At 39.8% G+C, this 15,059-nt stretch overlaps 1 protein-coding gene across 4 annotated transcripts in view; it reads left to right on the plus strand.

Moving 5' to 3' along the window:
• Positions 1 to 209: 209 nt before the first annotated feature.
• Positions 210 to 15,059, plus strand: part of SLC13A1 (solute carrier family 13 member 1) — an 82,491-nt gene continuing 67,641 nt past the window's right edge. For all 4 annotated transcript variants that reach the window (XR_013536972.1, XM_020803093.3, XM_020803094.3 and 1 more), the window contains exons 1-2: positions 210 to 344; positions 13,829 to 13,957. Coding sequence is in view for 3 of the 4 variants with exons in the window: in XM_020803093.3 (XP_020658752.3) it covers positions 246 to 344; positions 13,829 to 13,957 (228 nt within the window). In the remaining variant the exon portion in view is untranslated. The remainder of the gene's footprint in view (positions 345 to 13,828; positions 13,958 to 15,059) is intronic.

Raw genomic sequence — 15,059 nt, forward strand, 5'->3', positions numbered from 1 at the left:
TTGAGGGAAGAAAAGAATGCAGTGCCTTTGACCGCTGTTGAATGCATCTCTTATCTCACGTGTCGATGCAGACACTAAAACAATAAAAACTAGCTTTAATTTTAACTCAGGTCGACTGAAGGCTCTGTTGCAATGGCTAAAGGTGATAGTTTGGAGAAATATTAATCAGACCCATCTACTTAAGGTTCAATGTAATGGTACAGGTTACTGTTTCTGCAGAAAAGCGAAGTCACCAACCCACTGCAATGAAGATAATGAGAAAACTCTTGGCATTTCGAAGGTTCCTGCTTATTGTTTTCACTCCCCTTCTGCTACTTCCATTACCTCTCATCATCAGAACCAAAGTAAGTGAATAATTGAGAACCTACATGATTTTGATTCCAGAACCTCTCTGAGATGTTTCATCTCTCCATTTCATTTCCTCTTGATATTTCTTGCGATGTTGATTTCTCCATTAAACAATATGTAACAATAAAATACAAGACTTAATATTTATTTATTTACTTAAATGTTTATCCTGCTCATCTAGTGGCCGGGCCACTATTCTCTGTGGCTTACATTAGAGTAAAACTACAATAATAATCAAATTTAAATATCAGACAAAAGAAAACCACTCACTATATATAAAAATAGCTGGTACAAAAGATACCAAAGATGGTGTCAGAACAGAGGCAATTTTTCTAAAATTAACAGGATTATCAATAATCAAAACAAAATTGAGATTTTTTAAAAACAGTTTTCTTGGTATATGTGTGCATACCGTGGGTAAAACTGATAGACCAGCACTCAGACCATTTCAGAGCTGAACATCTCTCCTTGGAATCAAATGCTGGGCAAAATAGATTAATTTACAATGTATAAAAGAAATTAAATTTTACAGATACCTCCATATAGAACTGCAAAGGCAAAACATATTGTAAGCCTTATGGTATGTTTTGTCTTCCTAGTGATATATGGTAGAGGTCAGGAATGTCAAGTCTTGGGGCCAAATCCAGCCCTGCTGAGATCCTCATCTGGCCCTCTGAGATTCCCTAGACATCCATGACTCCATGATGCCATCAGTTAGAGGTTGATCACTTTTGTATAGTTTTATCCCCATTCTAAAAGGTTGGAATGCCTGTCTTACTGTTACTTTTACTTTTGGGAAATAACGTTTTGGAAGTAAGAATCCAACCCTCAGCCTGAAAGAGGTTCTCCATCTTTTATGTATGGGGTATTAATAAAATCTACTTTTGAATGGCTCTATCAGTTTAAAAGTCTGTGCCTGGCTCTCTGTATTATAGAATGTCAATGACACCAGTCATTTTCTGAAAGCAAAAGGTAGCACATCTCACCATAAGAAAAATCTTAAAAACTGCATTAGCCTATTGGAGCACTGAAGATGTCACCCAAAAATGGTGTTGCAAGCTTTAGGATGCTTCTGAAATCTTCATCAAGCTAGGTGGTCCATGAAACAAGTGGGGATGAAAGGAAAAGAGCTGGAAGTGTTGAAGGCATGGAATTAACATTTAGATGCAGTATTGAAGGGGGCATATAGGAAGAGACAGTAAACATTCATATGAAGCTCAACTGGGTTCTAAGCAAGTTTCAAAGTACACCAAGGACTGCTGGGATGAAGACACTTCCAGTGGCCAATGTTTCACTTTTGAAAATATAAAATCCATTAGTAAGTCATCATTCCTTCACTGAATGCAACGAAAGACTAATAGGGTGAAAATAAATTCTGCCACAACTGCTCAATTACTCCGGTGAATATCTACAGCTTAACTTGTAGTCCTTGTATTCGGATAGGACCACCCTACAATGGCACAGGTGGAAGAGCAGCATGTGAGTTCCAGTGTGAACAAATCCTGCACGTGCTGCCCCTTCTGTGTGATTTTCAGACTGCAAAAAAGGGAGGCAACAGTCATGCAAACCTTTAGAGCAGCAGTCCCCAAACTTTTTGGGACCGCAGACTGGCTGAGCCTCTGAGGAAGGTGGGCATCCTGCCCCCGTGGGCGCACACTCTTGGGCACATGCGTGAAGTGGTGGGGGAGTGTGCGCGTGCCAGCACTGCTGTGAGTGCTCCCCCACCCCTTTGCACATGTGCAGGAGTACCTGCACATCCACCCACGTGCCTGCCCACTCATTTGCATGTGTGTTCAGGTGCTTAGGCGTATGCATGAAGGGGTGGGGGATGGCATGGCGTGCATGCTCAAAGCAGCTGTGGGGAGGGGAGTGCGTGCAGGGGGGGAGATCTGTCTCTGTGGCCTGGTCCAGCTCAGGCCACGGACTGGCACCGGGCCGCAGACTGGGGGTTGATTACCTCTGCTTTATGTGAGCAGTACTTTAAGTACTTTTTTTGATAAAGTCCCTTACTATGTGTGACGTGGTGGCGCTGCGGGCTAAACCGCAGAAGCCTGTGCTGCAGGGTCAGAAGACCAAGCAGTCGTAAGATCGAATCCACGCAACGGAGTGAGCTCCCGTCGCTTGTCCCAGCTCCCGCCAACCTAGCGGTTCGAAAGCATGCAAATGCAAGTAGATTAATAGGGACCACTTCGGTGGGAAGGTAACAGGGTTCCGTGTCTAAGTCGCACTGGCCATGTAACCATGGAAGATTGTCTTCGGACAAACGCTGACTCTATGGCTTGGAAACAGGGATGAGCACCGCCCCTAGAGTCGAACACGACTGGACAAAAATTGTCAAGGGGAGCCTTTACCTTTACCTTACCATGTGTCATGTATGAATGCAGTTGCATTCAAGCTGAACTGAATGTGTCATGCCTTTAAAAACCATTTCTACAAAGCATAATGCTTTCAGAACATTAAAAGGAAATGACAAATGAATTGGATATATATCAGTGGCTGACATATGGCTGCCTTCCAGTAGGTTAGAAATGCAACACAACAAATTGTCAGGAGAATGCACTATAAGTTTGGGTTGTTTAGGAAAGAATGTAGAGAAGTTACCCATGTACATTAAAATCCTTCAAATTGTTTAATCACAAATGCCTTAATTAAGTAGCAAATAGTAACTTGTTTATTGTTGGAGAAGCACAGCCTTTTCTCTTGTTATCTGACAAAAATGTTTGTTTAAAAGTTAGCAAGTATTGTGATATGCATGGGGAATAAGTTCCAAGTCATCTGAACACCCACTTGTGGATACTGGAAAGCATGGATGTTGAAATCCTATATATAGCATAGTCTTTGGTTCCCCCTAGTGGCCAATTCTGGTAATACACCTTAGAAATATGTGTTGGGGAGGGTGGGTTAGGCAGTAGGTAAGTGAAACCATGGATACTGATCCTGTGGGGCAGTCCTACTGTAATATAAAGGTGTGAAGTCTTTCTTCTGTAAACATGTAAAATAAAAATCCCAATACCGTAATTTCACTGAATCATTAGACTGTTCACAGTCTGTGACAGTTTTGGCGCCTCTGTGGTTTTTTATGGACTCACACAGCCTATATTGCTCTTCCTACTCATATGAAGGGGTCCTCTTGATTTGTTTCTTATCCTCACTCAGAGCACCATGTCCTTTAATAACAGAGAATAACAGGCTGTATATAGATGTTGAAGTGACCTTCCAATATCCAAGCATGTTTTCTCTGTACAGACAACAGCTCATGCCCCTAAATAATATATGTCAAGCACTAATTTTTGCTTTAGTAGAGACATGCTTTTCATGTCCAGTTGCATACATGGGCCAGAATCCTACTTATTTGTGCATAAGGTTTCTATAACCTCTTGTGACCAGTTGCAGCTAATTGGGGAGGTGCCAGGGTGCATGATCATCATACTTCCAGGTTGTGCGCCCAGTTGAGATACACCTTGGCATCTAGTCAGTTAGCCACAGGAAGCCAAGCCAAGCTGATAAAAGAGCTAACAGGATTCCAGAAATGAAAACAAAGAGGGGAGACACTGAAACAAAACAATGGCAGGAAGAAATCTAAGATCTCAGAATGCATAAGCCTGTGCTCCACTGAACGGCCTAATGGGAGATGTTCAAGCAAATTTATTATACTTGCCATGTTAATATAGGCCAGTTTTGGTTCAAAGGAATCCCGAGAATGCTGAGCACATCAGTAGATTAACTGCTGGATCAAATTAGACAGTAATATAGCACATTTATAGAAGAGGTGATCCTATAAGCGATGAAAGACTTTTGCCATAATGTGATCCCACCCCCCCTTGTCTTGTGTTTGGCCATGCTTTCTTTGTGACTGTTCAAAGAAAGCTAAATTCAGGCTTAATTTGTCAGTCTGGTTGCTGAAGCTGGTACCTCAAAGGAAATACTAGAGCTGGAAGGAAAACATGTTAATTGGAAGACATTGACTATTTTGCAGAGTTTGGGGCTGCATCCTAAAAAACGAACCATTTTTTTGCCAGCTTTACACAATCGTGTGTGAATGATTGCAAAGAAAAGAGAGGAAATTTGGGGGGAAAAGCTTGCATTGCATGTTGTGTCCGTAACTAACTTGGACATCCCACCTGTGGCAAGGTTTGAGAAATGTTCACAAATGACATTTCCATGTTTTTCTTTTCTTCTTCAGCAATGTAATTATGTAAGAATGTGGCTATTGGACATGTTTTGCTTTTTAAAAAGAATTACAAGCAATAAAATTGAGGAATGAATAAATTTCTCTTGTTTACAATCATATTGAAATGTAGCTCTAAGCAAGAGATGGATAATATAGTTTCAGGCACAGAGAAGTAACTAGGCTCAATCTGTTATTTTAATGACTAATCCTTCCGGCTAAGTTTCCCTCTAGTATAATGTCTATGCAAAATGATCATTTGAAGCATTGTTCAAATATTTAAAAAGACTGGCTGTAGAAGTTGTTAATATGTATACATTTTGCTTCTGGTTTGGCTTGCTTCAGATTTGATTATTAATCAGACAATAGCTGAAACTGGATACTAACATCCTTTTGTGTTGCACAGATTTACTCAGAAATTCAAAAGGCGTACACACCTATGAGCCACAAACTATTTTTCCTAGGGCTCACTTCACACACACACACACACACACGCATGCACGTGCGTGCGCGTGTGCGCACACACACACACACACACACACACCACATACAGTATATCACAGAAGTGAGTACACCCCCTCACATCTCATAAATATTTTAGTATATCTTTTCATGTGACAACACTGAAGAAATGACACTTGGCTACAATGTAAAGCAGTGAGTAGACAGCTTGTACAACAGTGTAAAGGTGCTGTCCCCTCAAAAAAAAAACCGCAACATGTAGCCATTGATGTCTAAACCGTTGGCAACAAAAGTGAGTACACCCCTAAGTGACATTGTCCAAATTTGGTACAAAGTGTCAATATTTTGGTTCCCTCGATGAACTGTAGCTCCCCAGTGCCGGCAGCACTCATTCAGCCCCAGACCATGACACTCCCAGCACCATGCTTGACTGTAGGCATGGCACACTTGTGTTTGTACTCCTCACCTGGTTGCCGCCACACACGCTTGACACCATCTGAACCAAATAAATTTATCTTGGTCTCACAGGACCACAGGATATTTCTTCAGTCTTGTCACATGAAAAGATATACTAAAATATTTATGAAATGTGAGGGGGCCTACTCACTTCTGTGATACACTGCATATAGCAACACAAGAAGTCCATTAGTAAACTCACTGGTTATACTTATAAGTTATTTATTTATTTATTTATTTATTTATTTATTTATTTATTTATTTATTTATTTATTTATTTATTTATTTATTTGATTTTTATCCCACCCTTCTAGAGAGGAGACTACTCAGGAAGGCTCACAAATATATTGTGCACAAAACGGATTTAAAAACAACAATTAAAATCTATAGTAATAATATAATCAAGATGGGAAGAAAACAACAAAAAACCAAGAAAAGTGGAAATTAAATATTGGCAGGAGGAAAGGCCTGCCTGAAAAGCCAAGTTTTTAGGTGGGAGAAGGCGTTCTGCCAGGTATCGAGGTCCTAAACCGTTTGGGGCATTGTATGTCATCATTAACACTTTGAAGTCAATGCAGAAATGAACGGGCAGCCAATGCAAAGCAGCCAGAATGGGAGAGATATGCTGGAATTTTCTTGTTCCACTAAGTAATCTGGCTGCTGCATTCTGCACCATTTGAAGCTTCTGCATCAGTCTCAAAGGTAGCCCCACGTAGAGTGTATTACAGTGTTCTAATCTCGAGATTACAAGCGCATGGACCAGAGTGGTGAAGGCCCCACCATCAAGATAAGGATGCAGCTGGGCAATCCACCACAGATGGTAATTGGCAGAGTGGACCACTGACGCCACCTGGATTTCCATGGTGAGTGCCGGGTCCAGATGTACTCCCAAACTGTGAACCTCACTCTTCGCGGTGAGAGTCACCCCCCCAAAAAGAGAGGGAGTTTCCCAAGCTGCCAATGGAGGGGCCACCCACCCTCAGGACCTTCTGGGTTCAGCCTCAACCCATTCTCCTGCATCCATTGCAGTACAGCCTCCAGGCAACGCTGAAGGGACAGAACGACATCCACTGAAGTAGATGAAAAGTAGATGTAGAGTTGTGTGTCATCAGCATACTGATGGCATGAGGCTCCACACCTCCTGATGGCCCCACCCAGCGGCCTCATATAGATGTTAAACAGCATTGGGAAGATGATCGAGCCCTGCAGAACCCCACAATTGAGACTCCATGAGGCCAAGACATTCTCCCCAAGCTGAACTCTCTGAGGACGGTCCTCCAAGTAGGATCAGAGCCAGGAAAGCACCAGACCACCGATTCCCAACTCAGAGAGTCTCCCCAGGAGGATACCATGGTTGACGGTATCAAAGGCTGCTGAGATATCGAGGAGAACCAACAAGGACATTTTGCTCCTGTCAGCCTCCCTCAACAGGTCATCCAACAGTGCAACCAGTGCTGTTTCCGTACCATGGCGCGGCCTGAAGCCCGACTAGAATGGATCCAGGGCATTGGTTTCATCCAAAAGAGCCTGAAGCTGATCAGCCACCACCCTCCCAATATCGTCCCCTGCCAAATTTGGTTGGATTAAAGAAGAGGGAAGGCTGGTAACACCCTTCTTTTTCCTGCTCCTCAGCTAGGGCTCTGCTGGGGCTGTGCTGCCTTGTGAGGGTGGAGTCAACAGATCTGACATTACAGCCCTGTCCTACCTTTTTTCATAGCCACTATTTAATAAGCCACAATGACTTTCTTTTTTCTTTCTTTTTTGGTTAAATAAAGTAAGTGGCATATCAAAAGAGCACTGTATTAAGCTAGCATGGCATTAGAATTGCATTATATCAGGGAAATATTTTTTAAAAGAAGACAAAAATAGAGGAGGGGTTTTCTTCATCATCCCTTTTAATGTGACAACCCACCTATTATGCACAGAGCTGTCACCTCTGATAATGTCACCCACAACACCATTTAGGTGCAAACTAGCCATCCCAAAAGGATAATTAGATGTGCTCTGTTTTGCTCTGGACCAAAAAGGAGCTCTTAAAGGGGCAGGATGGGTTAATTCTAAGTAGAAATACATGTGGCTGGTGTAATTTGGTTCAAATCAAACCATACCAACAGGGCTTCCAAATACTGATCTATATACCTACAGTATCTGGACAGTGAAGAACCCTGAGCTGCATGGATATCCTTCTCATTTCCAGTTTCATAGAACTAGGGCTTCCAGGCTATGTGGGAGGCCACAATAATTCAGCTTATTTATTTTTGAAGTGCACAATTGCCATAGCTCAATGATTTTTTTGTTTTATGGGTCACTCTTCCAGTTTGGCTCTTCTTTGCATAACAGCACATTTTTCTCTCTTATGCCCATTATAGGAAATGAATCTGAATTAAAATTCAATTTCTGCTATGCTCTTGTAAAGCTGTAATTGAAGTACAGTATATGATAAAAGGATGTATTGCTATGTAGATGGAAGGCATGTATGGATTTATGCATGCTCTACAACAATGGCTCCCAAACTTAGGTAACCCAGGTGTTCTTGGGCTGCAACTCCCAGAAACACTCCAGCACAGCTATTGCTGAAGAATTCTGGGAATTGCAGTCCACAAACATCTGGGTTACTCAAAGCTGGGAACCACTGAACTAATAAGGTATAGAATATAGTAGAGAGGCCTATCTATGGACAGCCATGTATACCACCTTACATTCACTGGAGGAAAGATTGGCAATAATAAGTGTAATTAATAAACAAATAAAACTCAGTACAAATAAATTGGTTAAATAGTAATATCTAAGCTGAAATGCATCTCTGTGACATACGACATGTATACAACGACATGTATTACCATCCAAAACATTTTCTTCTATTATTTTAATGGTGCACAAAAAAGTGATAAAAATGCATAGACTATCAAAAGTACATTATAGATCATTGGTGGTTTATCAAACTACTGCCCCATGACCATCAGAGAGCTTTTGTATATTGCAGATGTGAAAAAGTTGTGCATGCTTCTTACATTCTGAAGTCACTGTTGGTTTTCCTGTGCTTTGAAATTATAGCGATCTGCTAGGCCTCATTTCACCTGCCACAGCAGTAAATAGCAAGTCGGAATATCTGTTTTATGGATGAATAATGCAGAGAAGAGCAAGATTTGAGATATGCCCAGTCTTGCACATGGCAGTATTTTCAAGAAAGAATGTTTACTGCACGGAAAGGAACTAAAAGAGCATTTTCGGCAGTTCGAACAGGCACTTTAACCTTTATTTTAAATATATAAATATTTTGTCGTTTAAAGACATTTAGCACAGAAGGTCATCGAACAATGCATTGCTCTTTCTAAACAATCTTCACCATCAGTTCTCAACCACTCACAATTGCAATGGCCCTAGGCACTATGGTTGGTTTTCTTTTGTTATCTCAACATACATTACAGTCAACATGTGTGTGTGTTTACCCATTCTTATAGCTATAACCAATTCTAATTCTGGTTGGATTTTCTTTTTCCTCTTCATCTCCCTTTCCCATAAAGCAGCATATTAAGTGTTGATAACAGCTAACTATTTTAATTTGATAGTCCAGTTCTTGTTAGGGTTGGTAGCCTTCTACCATTTTGACTGGGGGATATTGTGCCTTCTGGCATTTTTTTTAAAAATGGTGCTAAATCCTCTTATTATTCTCAAATGGACTAGATCCATTGATTGAACTGGACTTGTCATGTCAACAGTTGTCCTGTAACTCAGTGCATCTATTCCACCTGAGGCTAAATTGGGTTTAGCTCATCTTGTCCTTCTCCTTTGATTCCTAAGTGAGTCTGTTTCACTGGACAAGACAAGAGACTAATTCTGTATCTAAAAGCAGTACAGTTTGAAGAGAAGGTTTTCATTTTATTCCAATACAAACTTGTCTCAATCCACACTTGATAAATTAGCTTTTTTATGTTTTGTGATTGGTCAGATGGCACAGCTTTGTTTGCATGTCTGAGGTCTCAGGTGTGTAGCACTGAAAGATTTACCTAGACTGGCGGGATAATATTGTAAGAGGAGGAAATAAACTTCTGCCTTCATGTGTGATCTGACCTTGACACAGTGGCTTCAGCAAGATGTTTACCCGAAGACTTCACATAAAGACTGGGTAATTTTGGAGCACATTCTTAAATATACTTTCTTCAGCATTTGGTGTTATCCATCATATATATCAAAGCTTTCCAAACCTTGATTGGGGACCTTCTTATCTCATAGATCTCTCCAGTCATTCATAGAAAGGGTGGGCATAGAGTTCCTTGTACTAATATTGGCTCTCTCATTCTAGTTAGCCCTATCCTATTGGTGCCAAACACTGCCTATTTAGGATAGTTGGAGAGCTTACCTTGGTTCTCAGACATAAAACAAAAGTATGAGAATTATTTGTTCGTAGACTAATAAAGGATGTTATATGAGTAGTTACTGCGGACAAGATTTGTCAAAAAAAAAAAAAAAAAGAGAGGATCCATTGAAAGCAGAAATGTATTTTTATTATATTCCACAAACCTCACTATTAAATTCTTGCAGACTGAAAATTACTTGAAAACTGATTTGTCCCAGAGCACATAGCACTGATTCTTGCAATTACTTTTGGTATACTCTGGGGAATATTTCTGAATTCCTCTTGAGTTTTTCTGAGAGCTGAGTTTCACTGGATATTTCAATCCCAACAGAAAATGTGCCCCTTTGAACACTACCCAGACTTTAGCACAAGACAATGGCTCTTGGGAAACATTCTCCCAATGTACAATATAGATTTCATCTAAACCAAATCTGGAAAACTTGCAGGCAACTTTAGATGCCTGCTGCAGTCTGTACATAGATGAGTAAGTTTGTTTCAGGTTCAGTAACTTTCACATTACTCTCTTGATTTGATATTAATGAAAAACATCCGTCAATGGAAAATCCACCTGGCACGTTTTGCCACATGCATCCATTTGACATCAGCGTGACTTTCCTTGGATCAGGTTCTGGGCATGTGAATGTTCAGTTCAGATGTCACTGAATTTCAGTGGAAAATTCCTGTTCTAAAAGTGAACCAGCTGAGAGCTAGGGAAGGTTATCCTTTTGCAGAGGCATTGTATGCACGAGTGCTAATGACTAGAAGTACATTAAACATTTTCCTTCAGATTTTTTCATGCAACTTTCAAATTAAATATTTGTGTCTCCTGTTGGAAATAAATTTCTCTGCTTCTAAATGTGATTTACTACATTTAATTCCACCTATAGAACTCATGAATATTCCTTATGCTCTAGATCACTTGTTCTTAACCTTGGGTTACTCAGGAGTTTTGTACTGCAACTCCCAGAAGCCTTCACCACTAACTGTGCTGGCTGGGGTTTCTGGGAGTTGCAGTTCAAAAACATCCGAGTAACAAAGGTTAAGAACCACTGCTCTAGATCACTGGTTCTTAATCTTGGGTTACTCAGGTGTTTTTGAACTGCAATTCCCAGAAACCCCAGCCAGCACAGCAGGTGGTGAAGGATTCTGGGAGTTGCAGTCCAAAAACACCTGAGTAACCCAAGGTTAAGAACTACTGCTCTAAATCAGGAAGGGTTGGACCATGGAGCTTAAACTTTTGAAGCCTCATCTTATTGTTTAATCAGCTATGGATTCACTCAGTGATTCTTGGAAAGTTATTCTCTCTCAGTCTCATTTTCTTGATTTTTAAAATGGGCACAATAATGACAACCTACAGATTAGTTGTGTGTATGGAAAGATAATGTTGCATTCATGGACATGTAACTCCATTCTGCATGTGTGGTGAGGAAATCCAATGTGCAAGTGGTAGGGCAAGTAGTAACACAGCTAATATTTTGCCTATGGACTGCAAGAATAAGTGCAGAATCATTTTTTCACAACTGGAAAAATCAGCTGAACTCTGCTAGTGCATTGTTTTCCTCCACTACTGTTAAATGAGATTAGTGAAAAATTTAATTCAATTCTAAAAAAAAAAAATACGCGCACACACAAAAAACTGTTTATGAAAGTGGGGTACTGTATTGTGTTTCTGAGTCCATGGTTCAAAAAGCTAGTAAATGGTCTAATATTGCTGCACATTATCATGCCTGCACTGCCAGCAGGAAAAAGGATGCCAAGCTTTATATAGCAAAGGGCAGCCTGAATGCTGACAACACTAATGGCAACAGTCAAGATAGGCTACAGGATGCCTTCTTGTGCTAACTACCATTCACAAAGTGACACCACACAAGGGAAAATCCCAGAAGCTGACTCCTTTTTTCATCAGTTAACCGCTTATCACCCAAGTCAGGGCTGGATGATAGTGAGCAGAAAAGGACTCCAATTTTCGGTTTCATAGTTATAATTTTTTGTTTGGGGCAGCCCTGTTCCTTCAGTTGGCTTACAGAATGCTGAATCCTGCTATCAGAAAATAGGTTGGTGCCCTCCTGGGCACCAATAATTTCAGAAATTTCTATCGCCTGCAGGTGGTAGAAATTTCTGAATTTCAGCCATTCTCACAACATCCGGAGTAACGCTTGGATAAATATTCTTGAGGACATGCTTTCAGTGTTGGGCAATTAATTGGCAGTATACCTTTACTGTGTGTACAAGGGTGGTAATCTATATTCTCCAATGGCCCAAATCCTCTTGCATAACTGAGGAAGTGATGTTAAGAAATCATTGTAGACACTATCAGCTGCACAACACTGTAATCAACAGAGTGACTTTTTTTTAACTTAAGGCAATTCACCTCCAAAAGTAACATCATTTGTGTTATCCTGCATAACTAGGTAAGAGGATTTGGGTCAATATGTTTGAATGCTCTAGAGATTAATACTATTTAAAGGTTTGAAACACAATGAATCTCAGAAGATGACAAATGCCTGTGTCTCATCTGTGGAGAAAGTTGTGATTAAATTCATTTGTAGAATGATGTATGTGAAGAATATGCAACTGCCACATACGCATGTTCACTAAGAATTAAGTGTCATCATGATCAAATGGGTTCAGTCCTAGAAGGTGTACAATTCCAATTTCAGTGTATTTAGATTGTCACAACTGAGGGATTATGGTATGTACAGTTACAGAAGTAGGGTGCTCTTGGGATGCTAAATCGTACAGGATTGATTCCTAAAAAAACCACGAAAGGCTTATACAATCTGCATCCCATCCCATCTCCTGACAATTTACCTTACATATTGAATTTATTTAATTGTAATACTGGATTTATATTTGAAATGGTCTGAAGACTTATTCAACTAGGAATCTACCTACTGAATATATCTTCTGTATTATAGTATTGTGATTTATTTCGAAGTATTGGTTTTCTTTAAAAAAAAGTTTTGTCCTTTTCAAATGTGATGGATTTTGACAGGCTGTGGTTGCACAAACAAGTGCAACCACAGCCTGTCAAACAGAAACAGAAAAACAGAAAAAAGGGGAAAAATCTAATAAATATCCAAATACACAATGCTCTCCCTCCACCAGGGTCACTGGGGAATATCAGCCTTATTTAGCCTTGTGGAACCCCATTACCCTTCCAGAACTGCATTGACTCTTACAAAATTGATAAATTCTCCCCATAAATACATCTTTGCCAGGTATCACCCTCCTAACTTTTATATTATAAGCAATATCCCTGTACAAATCAGTTAACTGGACATTATAAGCTGTTCCAAGCAATAAGCAATCTCACCACTGTCAACAAACTGGAAATTATTTCTTTAGTTGTAAATTATCTTCCTCCTTTTCAAATATTGATAAAACCGCTATTTTAGGACATGCTGCTAAGTTTAGCTTGCTTATTTCGTTTATTTGCTTAAAAACCAATTGCCAAATTTCAATATATTCCCACCACATATGAAAAGAAGTATCTACTTTTCTAGCACCCTCTCCAGCACTTCTTAAGATAATTACTGTCTATTTGCGCTTAATTTCCATATTAGCAGCAACAAGAAACTCGAAGTAGTGGTTCCACTAAGTCAGGTGGGGGCATAAGTGTTCCTAATAAATAAAAATAAATAATTTTTCCTTGACCAGTGAATGAGAAGAAGCTCATACTGTGAGAAAAAAAATAGTTTATAACTGATCCGTAAAAACTATATAAGCAAAATAAAAAAAACCAGGGAGGTAATTCTGGAGTATTGAGATCCTCTTTGAGTTCAGTTGTGGTTATCAGTGGGTCCTTTCTTTGATGTCTGAGCACATCTTCTGCAGGGGTCTTCCTCAAACATGCTTCAATTCTGGAAAGGATGTTTTCTCTGATAAATGAAGGATCTTCCTAGTAAACATTATTGGCCTTCAGTCAGATGCTATAATATTAACTTGCTTTTTGTTCCTTGCCTTTGTTTTCGATGACATACAGTATTGTGTTCTAAAGTGCTGATATGGTTCTTAATTAGGTTTCTTTGTTCTAGGAAGCAGAATGTGCGTACACACTGCTTGTGGTGGCCATCTTTTGGCTTACAGAAGCTTTGCCCCTGGCAGTTTCAGCTCTGCTTCCTGCTCTGATGTTTCCACTCTTCGGAATTATGGCTTCCAAAGAGGTATATTTCTCTTTTTTTTTTCACTTTCTCTACTATCTGTTTAATATTCCCAAGATGAAACCATTGTATATATATATTTATTTATTTTTAATCCTGTGTATGTTTTATATGAATCGTACTACCATGAGGTCTTGAAACTGTTTAACCAGCACACTAAGCATATTGACTTGGAGCTAGTCCCTAGAGAAGTCAATTCAAAAGAAGAACATGGTGGTTGTCACTGGGGCAATTGTTGTCCTTGTTTCTGACACCATCATCCTCTTTGGGGCTTTTTTTCTTCCCTTGTCATACCAGGCAGATCAGATTCTGTGCCTCCTAGTCCTCATTTCTTCCCATCTTTATTCAGAGTCTCTTGTGGTCCACCATGAAAATCTCTCCACCCCACATCTCCTATTGCTTGTCTGTTTCCATAATCAGCTTTGTTCAGCCAAATCTGTAGGTTTCATTACCTATGCAAGATTTTTGCAAGTTTTGATTGGACAAAGCAAAAGACTATGGAAATATAGAGGAACTACACATTCTGCGACTGTGGCTTGAACACTGTTGTAGAAAGCTTTGCATGCCAATTGGTTCCCAAACCCTGGCTCTACAACAGCTTTCATGCACTGCACAAAGATCTGGCTAGGAATCAGCATGTTGATACGAATTTAAAAACATATTGTGTATGGCCATAAACTAAATTCTAAAAACATACAACTGTTTTCACCTACTGAATATTACTAGACAATGAATATTGAATTGTAAAGTGGCATGGAGGGCAAGCTACACATTTTATAAGCAAGAATATTTTCACTTCAAATAAATCCACCAGCTTTTGAGATACTACATTGGACATGAAGGTTTTCAAGCCATGAGACTTAGAGTAGACTTATACTTATTCCCATGCAGCCAAGCTGTCTGCTTCCTCATGGTATCAACATTAGTATGAGTTTTACTGAACCCTTTCCAGGGGAAAATCACTGACACTTTTTTTTTGGGGGGGGGTGTCATTCTCCTGTACAGACATTTTTATTCAATCCTCCCTTAAACCTAATTAGATGCCACTGTCCAAAGTCCTCTTGCATAATTATACCGGGAGAAGGAAAATGGTATAACTCACTTA

Source organism: Pogona vitticeps, chromosome 5, assembly GCF_051106095.1.
Source record: "Pogona vitticeps strain Pit_001003342236 chromosome 5, PviZW2.1, whole genome shotgun sequence".
Classification (NCBI taxonomy): Eukaryota; Metazoa; Chordata; class Lepidosauria; order Squamata; family Agamidae; genus Pogona; species Pogona vitticeps.